General features: G+C 33.0%; 2 protein-coding genes across 2 annotated transcripts in view; both read left to right on the top strand.

Annotated features, from left to right (window-relative positions):
* The window catches only part of Cbr-wars-1, a gene marked incomplete at both ends in the record, with an annotated part of 8714 nt that extends 5714 nt beyond the window's left edge, over nucleotides 1-3000 (top strand). Inside the window, 2 exons of the mRNA XM_045238528.1 lie at nucleotides 772-987; nucleotides 2701-3000. Of these exons, the coding sequence (XP_045097008.1) occupies nucleotides 772-987; nucleotides 2701-3000 (516 nt within the window). The remainder of the gene's footprint in view (nucleotides 1-771; nucleotides 988-2700) is intronic.
* A 2659-nt stretch (nucleotides 3001-5659) lies between these two features.
* Nucleotides 5660-7633, top strand: Cbr-nlp-42 (the record flags this gene model as incomplete). The annotated part of the gene is made up of 3 exons (XM_002647703.1): nucleotides 5660-5747; nucleotides 6957-7075; nucleotides 7547-7633. The coding sequence occupies 3 exons, from the start codon at nucleotides 5660-5662 to the stop codon at nucleotides 7631-7633; spliced, it is 294 nt and encodes a 97-aa protein (XP_002647749.1).
* Between the last annotated feature and the right edge of the window lie 4869 nt (nucleotides 7634-12502).

The raw sequence follows: 12502 nt of genomic DNA on the forward strand, positions 1-12502 counted from the left end.
CCCAAAAACTAGGCCATGTTGTATATGGTTTGAAAGGTCGAATTGCGACTAACTTGAATCAATTTTCAGACTCTTAAAATATGGATTTAGAAGCGAGTTATACCAATTTTGGCTTGGTGGCCTAGAAACCCAAAACTCGGCCACATTCATAACTCGCTTCAAAATCGAGATTTTTGAAATCTAAAAACTGATTTGGGTCTGTCAGACACTGCTCTTCATGCCTAATGGAGTTTTCGCGAATTATGGATTTCTAGACCATAATACTGCTGGGATAGGTGTAAAATGAGATTTTGAGTCTAAAAATGTATCAAAATTAGCATTTTCACTGGATTTTTGCTATATTCAAAAATTCCGAAATTCCGAATTTTGACAAAAATCCAAAAGTTCAGAAATTTTAAAAATATCGGAATCCAGCCAGCTGGTTGAAGCGCCGAAGGCGCGCCATCTCTCTTTGGTGGTCTAAAAACCCAAAAAACTAGGCCATGTTGCATATATGTTTGGAAAGCCCGAAACGTAACAAATTCGAATCAATTCTCAGAACTTCAAAATATGCATTTTGAAGCGAGTTATACCAATTTTGGCTTGATGGCCTAGAAACCCAAAACTCGGCCACATTCATAACTCGCTTTAAAATCAACATTTTCGGAATCTGAAAACTGATTCTGGACTGTCAGACACTGGTCTTCATGCCTAATGGCCGAGTTTTCGCGAATTCCTCGAAATAAATGACTTTTGCATTTCCTCGAATAAATGCATTATTATTAAGGAAAGAAGAACGACATTCCGTGCCTCATTCCCTGTGCTATCGATCAGGATCCGTATTTCCGAATGTGTCGTGACGTGGCACCGCGTCTGAAGGCCTCCAAACCGTCGTTGATCTTCTCGACGTTCCTGCCAGCGCTGCAGGGAGCGCAGACGAAGATGAGCGCGTCGGAGCCGAATACGTGCATCTTTTTGGATGATACGGCGAAGCAGATTAAGAATAAGGTGGGAAATATACTGAAAATCTTTTAAAAACGATCTAAAAATGATAAAAATGGTCCAAAAATCATGAAAAACGATCCAAAAATCATGAAAAATGGTCCAAAAATCATGAAAAATGGTCCAAAAATCATGAAAAATGGTCCAAAAATCATGAAAAAAGGTCCAAAAATCATGAAAAATGGTCCAAAAATCATGAAAAATGGTCCAAAAATCATGAAAAAAGGTCCAAAAATCATGAAAAATGGTCCAAAAATCATGAAAAATGGTCCAAAAATCATGAAAAACGATCCAAAAATCATGAAAAATGGTCCAAAAATCATGAAAAAAGGTCCAAAAATCATGAAAAATGGTCCAAAAATCATAAAAAATGGACCAAAAATCATGAAAAATGGACCAAAAATCATGAAATTTTGAAAAATAAGCGAAATATTATAAAATTGGTATAAAAAATTGGGAAAAATGATCAAAATTGAACTCGTCCACAGTCTTTTTTATACGGAAATACGAAAATGATGACATTTGTCATTTTGAATGATAAATTTATGATATTGTACTTCTTATCAATTTATATCAACGAAAATTTGATATACAATATAGTTTGTAGTCTTTTTTTTTCTTCAAAAAATAATCTCTAGTTTCAACCTCATTTTAGACGATTTTGAGCCCTGAAAAATACTGAAAAAGGCATTCCATGTCTACAGTAATCCCTGAAATTGAAAATCTCAACAAAAATTTGAAATTACAGTTTAGTCTACAAGTAGATTTAGAATTCTGAAAGCTGAGGATTACTGTAGCGTGTCGAAATTCCGAAAAAATTATTCGGTAACTACAGTAATCGTAAGAAATTTGGGGACAACGCCCCCCATCAAAATTCAGAAATCCACAGAAAATTGGAAGATTTTAATGTTTTGCGAAATTTAGGATTACTGTTGATCTGGTACTGCCTAGCCGCCAGTAAATTTGGATTTTCCTACTTCTGAGTAGTAGCAAAATGCAATTTTATAACTAGTTTCTTCATTAATTACCACCCAATTAATTACTCCAATTAATTAATACTGCAGGTCAACAAGTACCAAAAAACTAAGCCAAAAATCTTGATTTTGAAGCGAGTTATGAACGTGGCCGAGTTTTGGGTTCCTAGGTCACCAAGGCAAAATTGGTATAACTCGCTTCAAAATCCATATTTTGAAGTTCTGAGAATTGATTCGAATTTGTTACGTTTCGGGCTTTCCAAACATATACATCATGGCCTAGTTTTTCGGGTTTCTAGGCCGCCAAACTGAGATGGCCTAGGAGTCCGAATTTCGCGAAAACTAGGCCATCATGTTGCATATATGGTTGGAGAGCCCGAATTGCGACGAATTCGACCCAATTTTCAGAATTTCAAAGTATGGATTTAGAAGCGAGTTATGAATGTGGCCGAGTTTTGGGTTCCTAGGCCACCAAACTAAAATGGGGTATAACTCGCTTTGAAATTCATATTTTAAAAAAAAGAAAATTGATTCCGGTTAGTCACAATTCGGGCTTTCAAACTATATACATTATGACCTGGTTTTTTGGGTTTCTAGGCCACCAAACTGAGATGGCTTATAACTCGCTTCAAAATCAACATTTTCGGAATCTGAAAACTGATTGGGGACTGTCAAACTCTGCTCTTTAAAACTCATATTATTTAATATCTTAATTACCGTCCAATTAACCCTAATCAACTTTCAGATCAACAAGTACGCGTTCTCCGGCGGCCAACAAACTCTCGAGGAGCACCGTGCGAAGGGCGGCAACTGTGACGTGGATATCAGTTATCAGTTCCTTCGATTCTTCCTGGACGATGATGAGAAGCTGGAGGAGATTCGCGTCAAATACACTAAAGGAGAACTTCTGTCCGGAGAGCTGAAGGCGTTGGCAATCGAAGAGGTCCAGAAGATTGTCGGAGTGATGGCCGAGAGACGGAAGACTGTGACCGATGCGACCGTTGATGAATTCACCAAGATTCGCCCGTTGGCTTTTGAGTATTAGGCGAATGATTTTTGGGAAAAAATGATCTTTGTTTTTTTGTCTGAAAATTGTTATTTAAAGGTCTGAAAATGGCCTAAAATTGTCTATTTAAGGTTAAAGTAGTCTGGAATGGCCTATATTGTTAGCCTGAGAACGTGAAAGAACGGTCCAAAAAAATTTATTTTAAGCCTAAAAAATGGTCTAGAATGATGATTACTTTTAGCGTAAAAACCAAGCCCATTTCGAAACAAGTCCAAAAATGGTCCGAATTTGCCTATTTTCAGCCTAAAATGGCCTTTTTTTGATCTAAAAATTTCAAATTTTTCGACCGAAAACGATCAATTCGCACCCAAATGTTCCCTTAGTTTTTTCTATCGATTGTTGAGCTTTTCCCCCCTATTTTTTGCCCGATATTTACTCGTGTTCCCCGTTGTTGCTTTTTCCTTTTTCATCTTCCCATTTCTTTCAGCGATTTTTCAGATTTTTGGAATTCTGAAATTTGTCTGAAATTCTGTTATTTCCCCCTCCCTATCCCCTATCCCCCTATCATCGCTCTCATAAGAAATCATAATTTAATTGTTTTTTTTAAAACTTTTTTCAAACTTTAAAGGGGGACTCCGACCAGAAATTTTAATTGCATTAAAATGTGTTAAAAGTTATCTATTTTCCGAATATTATTGCGAAAAAATTCAAAAAAAAATCCGAAATTCCCAAAAAACGGCGTCGAAAAGGAAGAAAATTCAAAAAAAAGTGCCGCCGGGGGACGAGGATTTTCAGTGAGAAACCTAGGCCACGGCACCTGACAGCCTTTTTTTCAAGTCGCCGACAGTGGTTTTTTACGTTTTTTTACCTGCCGGACATGAAATTGAAAAAAATCCGGAAAATTTGCCACGTAGGAAAGGCGCCCGCTGCCGTGGCCTAGGTTTCTCACTGAAAATCTTCGTCCCCCGGCGGCACCTTTTTTTGAATTTTCTTCCTTTTCGACGGCGTTTTTTGGGAAATTCGGATTTTTTTTAAAAATTTTTTCGCAATAATATTCGGAAAATAGATACCTTTTAACACATTTTAATGCAATAAAAATTTTCGGTCGGAGTCCCACTTTAAAGTTTTTTCCTTTTCAGTAAAATGTATTCTAAAAATGATGGATTTTTAATTTATATTTTCTTTTCTGCTTTCCTTCTTCTCTTCTTCCCTTCTTCTTCTATAAATATAATGCACTTTTTTTGTTTGTTTAAATGACCCGGATTTTTGGAAGCTCTTCGGACTTGAAATAAATGAAAGTATTAAAAATATACTTTACTTTTGTCTGTCTCGAAATTTCAATTCATTTAATATTTTCAAAAAAAATTGAATTTCAGAAATTTCTGAATTTCTGAATTTCCAAATTTCCGAATTTCTGAATTTCTGAATTTTTGAATTTCTGAATTTCAGAAATTTCGGAATTTCCGAATTTCTGAATTTCTGAATTTCTGAATTTTTGAATTTCCGAATTTCAGAAATTTCTGAATTTCCGAATTTCTGAATTTCTGAATTTCAGAAATTTCGGAATTTCAGAAATTTCTGAATTTCTGAATTTCTGAATTTCCGAATTTCTGGATTTCTGAATTTCTGAATTTTTGAATTTCCGAATTTCTGAATTTCTGGATTTCTGGATTTCTGAATTTCCGAATTTCTGAATTTCACAAATTCCTGAATTTCGGAATTTCTGAATTTCCGAATTTCCGAATTTCTGAATTTCTGAATTTCAGAAATTTCAAGTTTTTTTTTCAATTTTTCAAAAAACTGAAAAAACCAACAAATTAGGCTCCGCCCCTTTTCTCTAACCCCTTCTTTTCCCCCAAAAAAAAAACCCCAAATCCCGTTTTTTTTCTCTTCTCTGAGCCAGAAAAAAAAGAAGCACCATAAAAAATTTGCAATTTAAAATCGTTTCAAAATCTGTGTGTTTTCTCTAAAAATGCAAATTTTCGAAATCCCATTTTTACGAAATTTGGTCCCAAAAAAAATTTTTTTTTGAAAATTCTAAATTCTGAAGCCGCCTAATTAGATGACGTGGGGCGAATTCTAAGAAGCACGGCTTCTGGAAATTTCCGGTTTATTACGAATTTTCTGGAAAATTTTGATTTTCCAAGATTTCCGGTTTTTAATTAGGAAGGATGTTGGGGGGCGGCGGCTGCTCTAATTACCCCCAGAGAGGGGTACTGTAGTGGACGGAGTCCACAGGCGGAGCTGAATTATTCAGAGCCAGAGTAGCTTTGGTTTTCATTTTTCATTTTGATTCAAAGAGAAATTTTTTTTTGAAATTTTTTTTTCAAAATACCGTAACTTTTTTGATCTTCTCTTAAAACCAAAAATTCTTAAAATTTTAAACCCGGCAAGTCAAGAGCTTCAAAATGAGTATAATCTTGTCTATATTTGAAAAAATTCGGAAATTCCAAATTTTCGTGGTGGGACCCAAATTTTTTGAAATTTCGTTTTTTTTAAATATAGGCGTGTTTATACTCATTTTAAAGCTCTTGAAATGACAAAACTGAAAATTTAAATTTGAAAAACATCTGAGCCAAAGTAAGAAAGATACGGTAGTTTGAAAATTTTGAAAAAAAAAGTTATGTCCAAAAAAATTTTTTTCTCAATTTTTTTTTTCAAATTCCCGCCAGATCACTTTTCAAATACTTCAGGTAAAATGAAAGTGCAAATAGTGGCACTTGTCGCCGTATGGTTCACCGTCATGCAGCTCTACGCCACCCACGCGGCGAGTCTCTACTTGACAGGTACCGTAATCTCTAAATTTCAAAAAATAAGCATTGGTTTTTTGATTTTTAGAATATCTGAAAATTGAGCAATTTTTTAAGCTTAAAACCAGAAATAATCGGGCGAAAATGAGCCAAGATATGATGATTTGAAAATTTTCGAATTTTCGAAAAAAAAATTTTTTGACTGAAAGTCTGTAAAACTACAGTAACTCGATCAGTTTTGGCCCAAACTCAAAATTTTAAACTGTATTAAACTTTGCAAGTTAAGAGCTTCAAAATGAGTATAAACTTGCTTAACTTCAAAATCCGGAAAATCTGGAAAATGAGCAATTTTTGAAGCCTATAACCAGGAAAATTGGTTGAAAATGAGCTTTTTTGAAGAGTTTCCTACTGTAGTTTTGTAGTTTGTAGACTAGTCTGAGCAATATTGCATTTCCAAATTTTTGCAAGTTAAGAGCTTCAAAACGAGTATGAACTTGCCTAACTATTCGGAAAACTTGCAAAAAATAGTTGTTTTGAAAAAAATTTAGCTGAAAATCAGTTAAACTACTGTAACTCGATCAATTTTGGTCCAAATTAAAAAATCACACATCTATCAAATTTTGCAAGTTGAGAGCTTTAAAATGAGTATAAACACGACTACATTCGGAAAAATGTGAAATTTCCAGATTTTCGTGGCGAGACCCAAAAATTTGAATTTTCACATTTTTGGGAATATAGGCGTGTTTATACTCATTTTGAAGCTCTTGACTTGCGAAATTCGATAAGTTTTGAATTTTTGAAATTTATCGAAAATTGGCCAAGTTACGGTAGTTTTACTGGAAAATTACAAAAAAATATAGTTTGCTGAAAATCATTAAAACTACCGTAACTCGATCGACTTCAAAAATTCAAATTGCGTCCAATTGAACTAGTTATGCGCTTCAAAATAAGGATAAACACGCCTATACTTCAAAAAGTCGAAAATTCCGAAATTTTGGGTCCTACCACGAAAATTTGGAACTTCCAAAAATTCCCGAATATGATCGTGTTTATGCTCATTTTAAAGCTCTTAACTTGCAAAGTTTAATATAGTTCAAATTTTTGAGTTTGGACCAAAACTGAGCGAGTTACAGTAGTTTTACTGATTTTCAGCCAAAAAAAATTTTTGGAATTTTTTTCCAAACCCCAATTGTTATGGTTTTAAGCTCAGAATTTTTCCAATTTACAGTTTATCAATGATTCCAGGTCTACCATTGGAATCTGAACGAACCGTGAAACGAAGCGCCCTGCTGCAACCGGAGAACAATCCAGAATGGAATCAGTTGGGATGGGCGTGGGGAAAGAGGAGTGCGCCGGCAAGCGAGGTACGGTAACTTTATTTTTTATTTGATTTTGAAAATGTTTAGATTTTCCCAGTCATTTCATGCTAAAAATCATAAAAATCGGTTGAAAATGAGCTGAGATAGCGGGGTTTGAAATGTTAGGAAATTTTAGGAAAAATCAATTTCTTGGATTTCCGTAACTTTTTCAATTTTCGAGAAAAATGAAAAATTGATACATTTTTGAATCCACCAAGAAAAGAGCTTCAAAATGAGTATAATCATGCCTATATTAAAAAAAATTTTTTTTTAATAGTCGTGGTGGGACCCAAAAATTTTCGAAAGTTTCGATTTTTTCAAAACATAGGCATGTTTATACTCATTTTGAAGCTCTCGACATGGAAAAGCTGAAAATTTAGGTTTGAAAAAAATTTGAACAAGGATAACAGAGATACGGTAGTTTAAAAAAAAATTTTTTTTTCGAAATTTCAATTTTTTAAAAATTCAAAGTTTCAGATTCCGCGCCGTTTGGTCCGTGCGCTGCATCCAGTAAAAAAGAATCCGGATTGGAACGATTTGGGATTCGCTTGGGGTCGAAAATAATTTTTTTTAAATTTTGATCTACCATATATAATTTTTTCGATCCCCCATGTGTGCAAATTGTTGTTTTCTGTGTGTGCACTCTCTCGATTTCAAACACTCTCTCGTTTTTTTTTCTCAGCGTCTCGAATTTTTTAATAATCTATCTTTTATTGATTTTATCGATTTCCCTCTCTTTTTCGGAATTTCTTTCTCCCAGGATAAAAATGGACAATGTTAAATTGCTTTTTTTTTGGTTTTTTTGAATCAGAAACTTTTTGAAACTGAATCTCAAATTTAGAGCTTGAAATTCCAGATTTTTTGAGCCTAAAACCAAAATATTTGGCTAAAGATGAGCCAAGATAAGATTCGTTGAATTTTTTTTTGAAAATTTTCAAAAAAAAAATTTTTTTTTGGATTGTTTGTTACTGTAGTTTTGTAGTTTGTAGTCTGGGAAGATTGAAGTATATTTTTCCAAATTTTACAAGTTAAGAGCTTTAAAATGAATGTAAATGTGCCAAGTTTTTTTGGAAAAGTTAAAAAAATTAATTTAAAAAATTTTGGAAAAAATTTTTTCTCGAAAAATATAAAAAGTTCCATAACTCATTTAGTTAGTTTTTTGACAATTCTGATAACTTTTGTATTTTTGAAATTGTTGTTGAATTAGCTTCAAAATGAGTATAAACATGACTAGATTTGAAAATTTTTTGAATTTTCCCATAACTCGCTAGGGAAGACCCCAACTCGGGTGTGGCGATACGGTTGGTGATCTATATGATCTGAAAGCTGACAGTTTGCTGATTTCAAATCTGTTTTCAAAAATTGCTTTGCCCCAGTAGTTTTCGAGAAATTTGGGTCGAAAGTTTCGTAAGCTAAAGTTTTTGAAAAAAAACATGACTAGGTTTGAAATTTCAAACTTTTGAAAGATTGGGATTTTCAAACTTTTAGGATCAAAATCACAACATTTGTAAAAATGGCCATAACTCGGCTAATTTTGGTACAATTTCGAAAATTCAAAAAGTATTCATTTTTGTCGATTCAGAGATTTAAATAAATATAAAAATGACTGATTTAAAGTTTTTTGACAAAACTGAATTACTGGGATCAAAATAACAAAAATTTATCAATGTTAGTTCTTTTTTTAAAAAACTAGTTTTAGGTTATTTTGACCGGAAGACGTAAAAATACTTGTAATTTGTATGTTTGGTATTTTGATCATGTCAAATTAAGGTCATTTGGGCAAAGTGCAAAGATTAGAAAGATTAAATTTTCGAGGTTAAAAAATATTTTTAAAAAATTGAAAAACAGAAAAAAGAAAAATTAGAATTCTGAAATTCCGGGAAAGAAGCTAGGATATACCTGAAAAAATGTTATTTAAATATTTTTTTGCACTTTTTGGAATTTTAAGTTTCGAAGTGTCGTAAGCCACTTTTTATATCTTTCACAGAAAATGAGATACAGTACCGATCAGAAAGATGTAAAGAATGTATTTGTTTGTCGATTTTCAGCCATTTCCAGGAGTCTGAGGTTCGGCTATCAAGTGTCCCATTGCTTTGAAAATGTTGGATAATTTGGAACAGACCTAGATTGAAAACTTTGTATTCACAGAATTTTTTGAAAGTTTCTAGTTTTCCAGATTTCTGCCGGAAAGGCACCTACCTGAAGCCCCCTTCTATTCTTCCAAGCCCCTCTCGGAGGGCCCTTCTATTAGAGGAACCCTTCTAATACAGGTTTTACGGTATGTTTATTGTATTGACCAGTACTGGGCTTAACATTAAGAGGACTATTCTAATGGTTTCTACAGTACCTTGGCTCATTTTAAACCAATTATATGACTCAAAAATAATTTTGGGATTGTGATCCCAAAAATTTCAAAAAAGTTTAAACCTAGTCATGTTTATACTCATTTTGAAGGTTTTATCTTACAAAGTACATTATTTTTTGAATTTTCAAGATTGCACACAAATCAGCCGAGTTATGATTAGTTTTACAAAACTTGCGATTTTGATTCCAAAAATTCCAATTTTCGAAATTTTCGAAATCTGCAAATATGGTTGTGTTTATACTCATTTTGAAGGTTTTATCTTACAAAGTACATTACTTTTTGAATTTTCAAGATTGGATCAAAATTAGACGAGTTATGGCGATTTTACCAATTTTCGCGATTTTGATCCTAAAAAGTTGAAAAATCGCGAAATTTTGATATTTTTCAAAACTAGTCGTGTTTGTACTTTTTTTGAAGCTCTTAGTTCACAAAAAATTATACTTTTAAAATTTTTAGGATTGGACCAAAATTAGCCGAGTTATGGGGGTTTTAACAATGTTTGTGATTTTGATCCTAAAAAGTTGAAAACTCGCGAAATTTTAAAATTTTGAAATCTAGTCGTGTTTATATTCATTTTAAAGCTCTTATCTTAGCGTTAAACTTGCTAAACACAAAAATTCTAATTTCATATATTTTGGACTTAATCTAAATGGGTTACGGTAGATTTCAACACTCTTTGGGGCTCATAAAGTTCTAAATATCAAAATGTATTATTTTTTGAATTTTTGAAACTGGACCAAAATTAACCGAGTTATGGGGTTTTAACGGTTGTGGTGATTTTGATCCAAAAATTCAAAAATTTGAATTTTTCAAAAAATTTTAAATTTCAAACCTAGTCGTGTTTATACTTATTTTGAAGCTCTTAACCTACAAAATTTAATACTTTTTGAATTTTCAAGATTGCACACAGCCGAGTTATGACACTTTGAATATATAATTGGGAATTTCGGTTCTAACATATGATTTACAGTACCTTGGCTCATTTGAAACCAATTTTTTCCGACTTTTTTGACGCTTACTTATCCAAAAACGGTTCTCATGATCCTTGATTTATCTTGTCTTGTTCTGGACGAAAAAGGAAGAAAACAAGAAGGGTGATATGACTCAAAAAAAGTTCATCGAATACAACATTCTTGGTCTTCTTGTGATCTCTCATTTTAGTGTGGTGTGGTCAGATACAATACGTATAAAAACAGTACCCAGCCAGCTACAAAGACATAACATTTTCATTTTCATTTGTCTTCTAACGTCATCTGGTCACTTCTGATTCGTGTTTTCACGTGGGGGACGTCTTCTTCTTCTTCTGTTTGTGATCTCTAAACCAAAAAACTGGGAAAAGGGAGAAAAAGTTTGGCTTATTCTGTTTAGCGAATAATTTTCCTTCCAAATGAATTGTCCGAATGAACGGATTGAGGGAGAAAAATACATATAAATTAGAGGGATAGAAGATTCTTCTAGAATATTTTCTGTTAAAATCAGAAAGTCCCAAACTTTAGACTTTTCCTCTTTTGATAGCCCTTATCATCTTTTTTTCAGGGTTTTTGAGCTCTCTTCTGAGATTAGGGACATCTTTCCATCCTGAAGAAACATACTAGAGGTTTCAGGAGCAGTTAAAACTAAAAATCTCAAAAATCGGATAAAAACTCAGATAGTTGGAACATTTAGAACTTTATGAGCCCCAAAGAGTGTTGAAATCTACCGTAACCCATTTAGATTGAGTCCAAAATATATGAAATTAGAAGTTTTGTGTTTAGCAAGTTTAACGCTTCAAAATGAGTAAAAACACGACTATTTTTGGAAAATTTTGAAAATTTTGAATTTTGGGATCAAAATCACAAACATTGTTAAAACCCCCATAACTCGGCTAATTTTGGTCCAATCTTGAAAATTCAAAAAGTACTGTACTTTGTAAGATAAGAGCTTTGAAATGAATATAAACACGACTAGATTTCAAAATTTTGAAATTTCGCGAGTTTTCAACTTTTCAGGATCAAAATCACAAACATCGTTAAAACCCCCATAACTCGGCTATCTTTGGTCCAATCTTGAAAATTCAAAAGGTACTGTACTTTGTAAGATAAGAGCTTTAAAATGAATATCAACACGACTAGATTTCAAAATTTTGAAATTTCGCGAGTTTTCAACTTTTTAGGATCAAAATCACAAACATCGTTAAAACCCCCATAACTCGGCTATCTTTGGTCCAATCTTGAAAATTCAAAAGGTACTGTACTTTGTAAGATAAGAGCTTCGAAAAAAAATAAACACGACTAGTTTTGAAAAATATCAAAATTTCGCGATTTTTCAACTTTTTAGGATCAAAATCGCGAAAATTGGTAAAATCGCCATAACTCGTCTAATTTTGATCCAATCTTGAAAATTCAAAAAGTACTGTACTTTGTAAGATAAGAGCTTTAAAATGAATATAAACACGACTAGATTTCATAGTTTTGAAATTTCGCGTTTTTTCAAATTGCCATAACTCGGCTAATTTGGTCCAATCTTGAAAATTCAAAAAGAGCTAAAGTTGATAAAATAAGAGTTTCAAAATGAGTATAAACACGACTAGATTTGAACATTTCAAAACACCGCTAAACATCAAAACAAGCGGCTGCTCCCAAATTCTCAGATGTCCATTTTGATTCTAGTATTTAAAACTTCCGAAGTTCCTCAAAATGATACAACCTGGTTCGAGTACATCAACTTGACCTAGACATAATAATTAATTGTCTAATTAGTACCCCTACGTTAATAGGCGTAAATGAACACACCACGTACAAATAGTATCATCTTCTTCTTTTCTTTTACTTGTCTAATTGAGATTTCAAGGTTAAGTAGTGCGAATTTCGGAAGGAACTATATGTACATAGTTTAAAAACAATAGAATCCGAAAAGAACAACAGTAAACAGTACCTCGAATTAATTAATTTGCCTGCAGGGGGTCTAAAAAATGGGCGGAGCCTAATTGTGTCATCCCTATTGTTTGACGGTCAGAAATTTCCAGAACAACAGAATCGTTTCTTATTTAGAATTTCTGGTTTTTGATTTGTCTTATTTATTATACAACA

The sequence above is a fragment of the Caenorhabditis briggsae genome (genome assembly GCF_000004555.2).
Source record: "Caenorhabditis briggsae complete genome, chrV, whole genome shotgun sequence".
Taxonomy (NCBI): Eukaryota; Metazoa; Nematoda; class Chromadorea; order Rhabditida; family Rhabditidae; genus Caenorhabditis; species Caenorhabditis briggsae.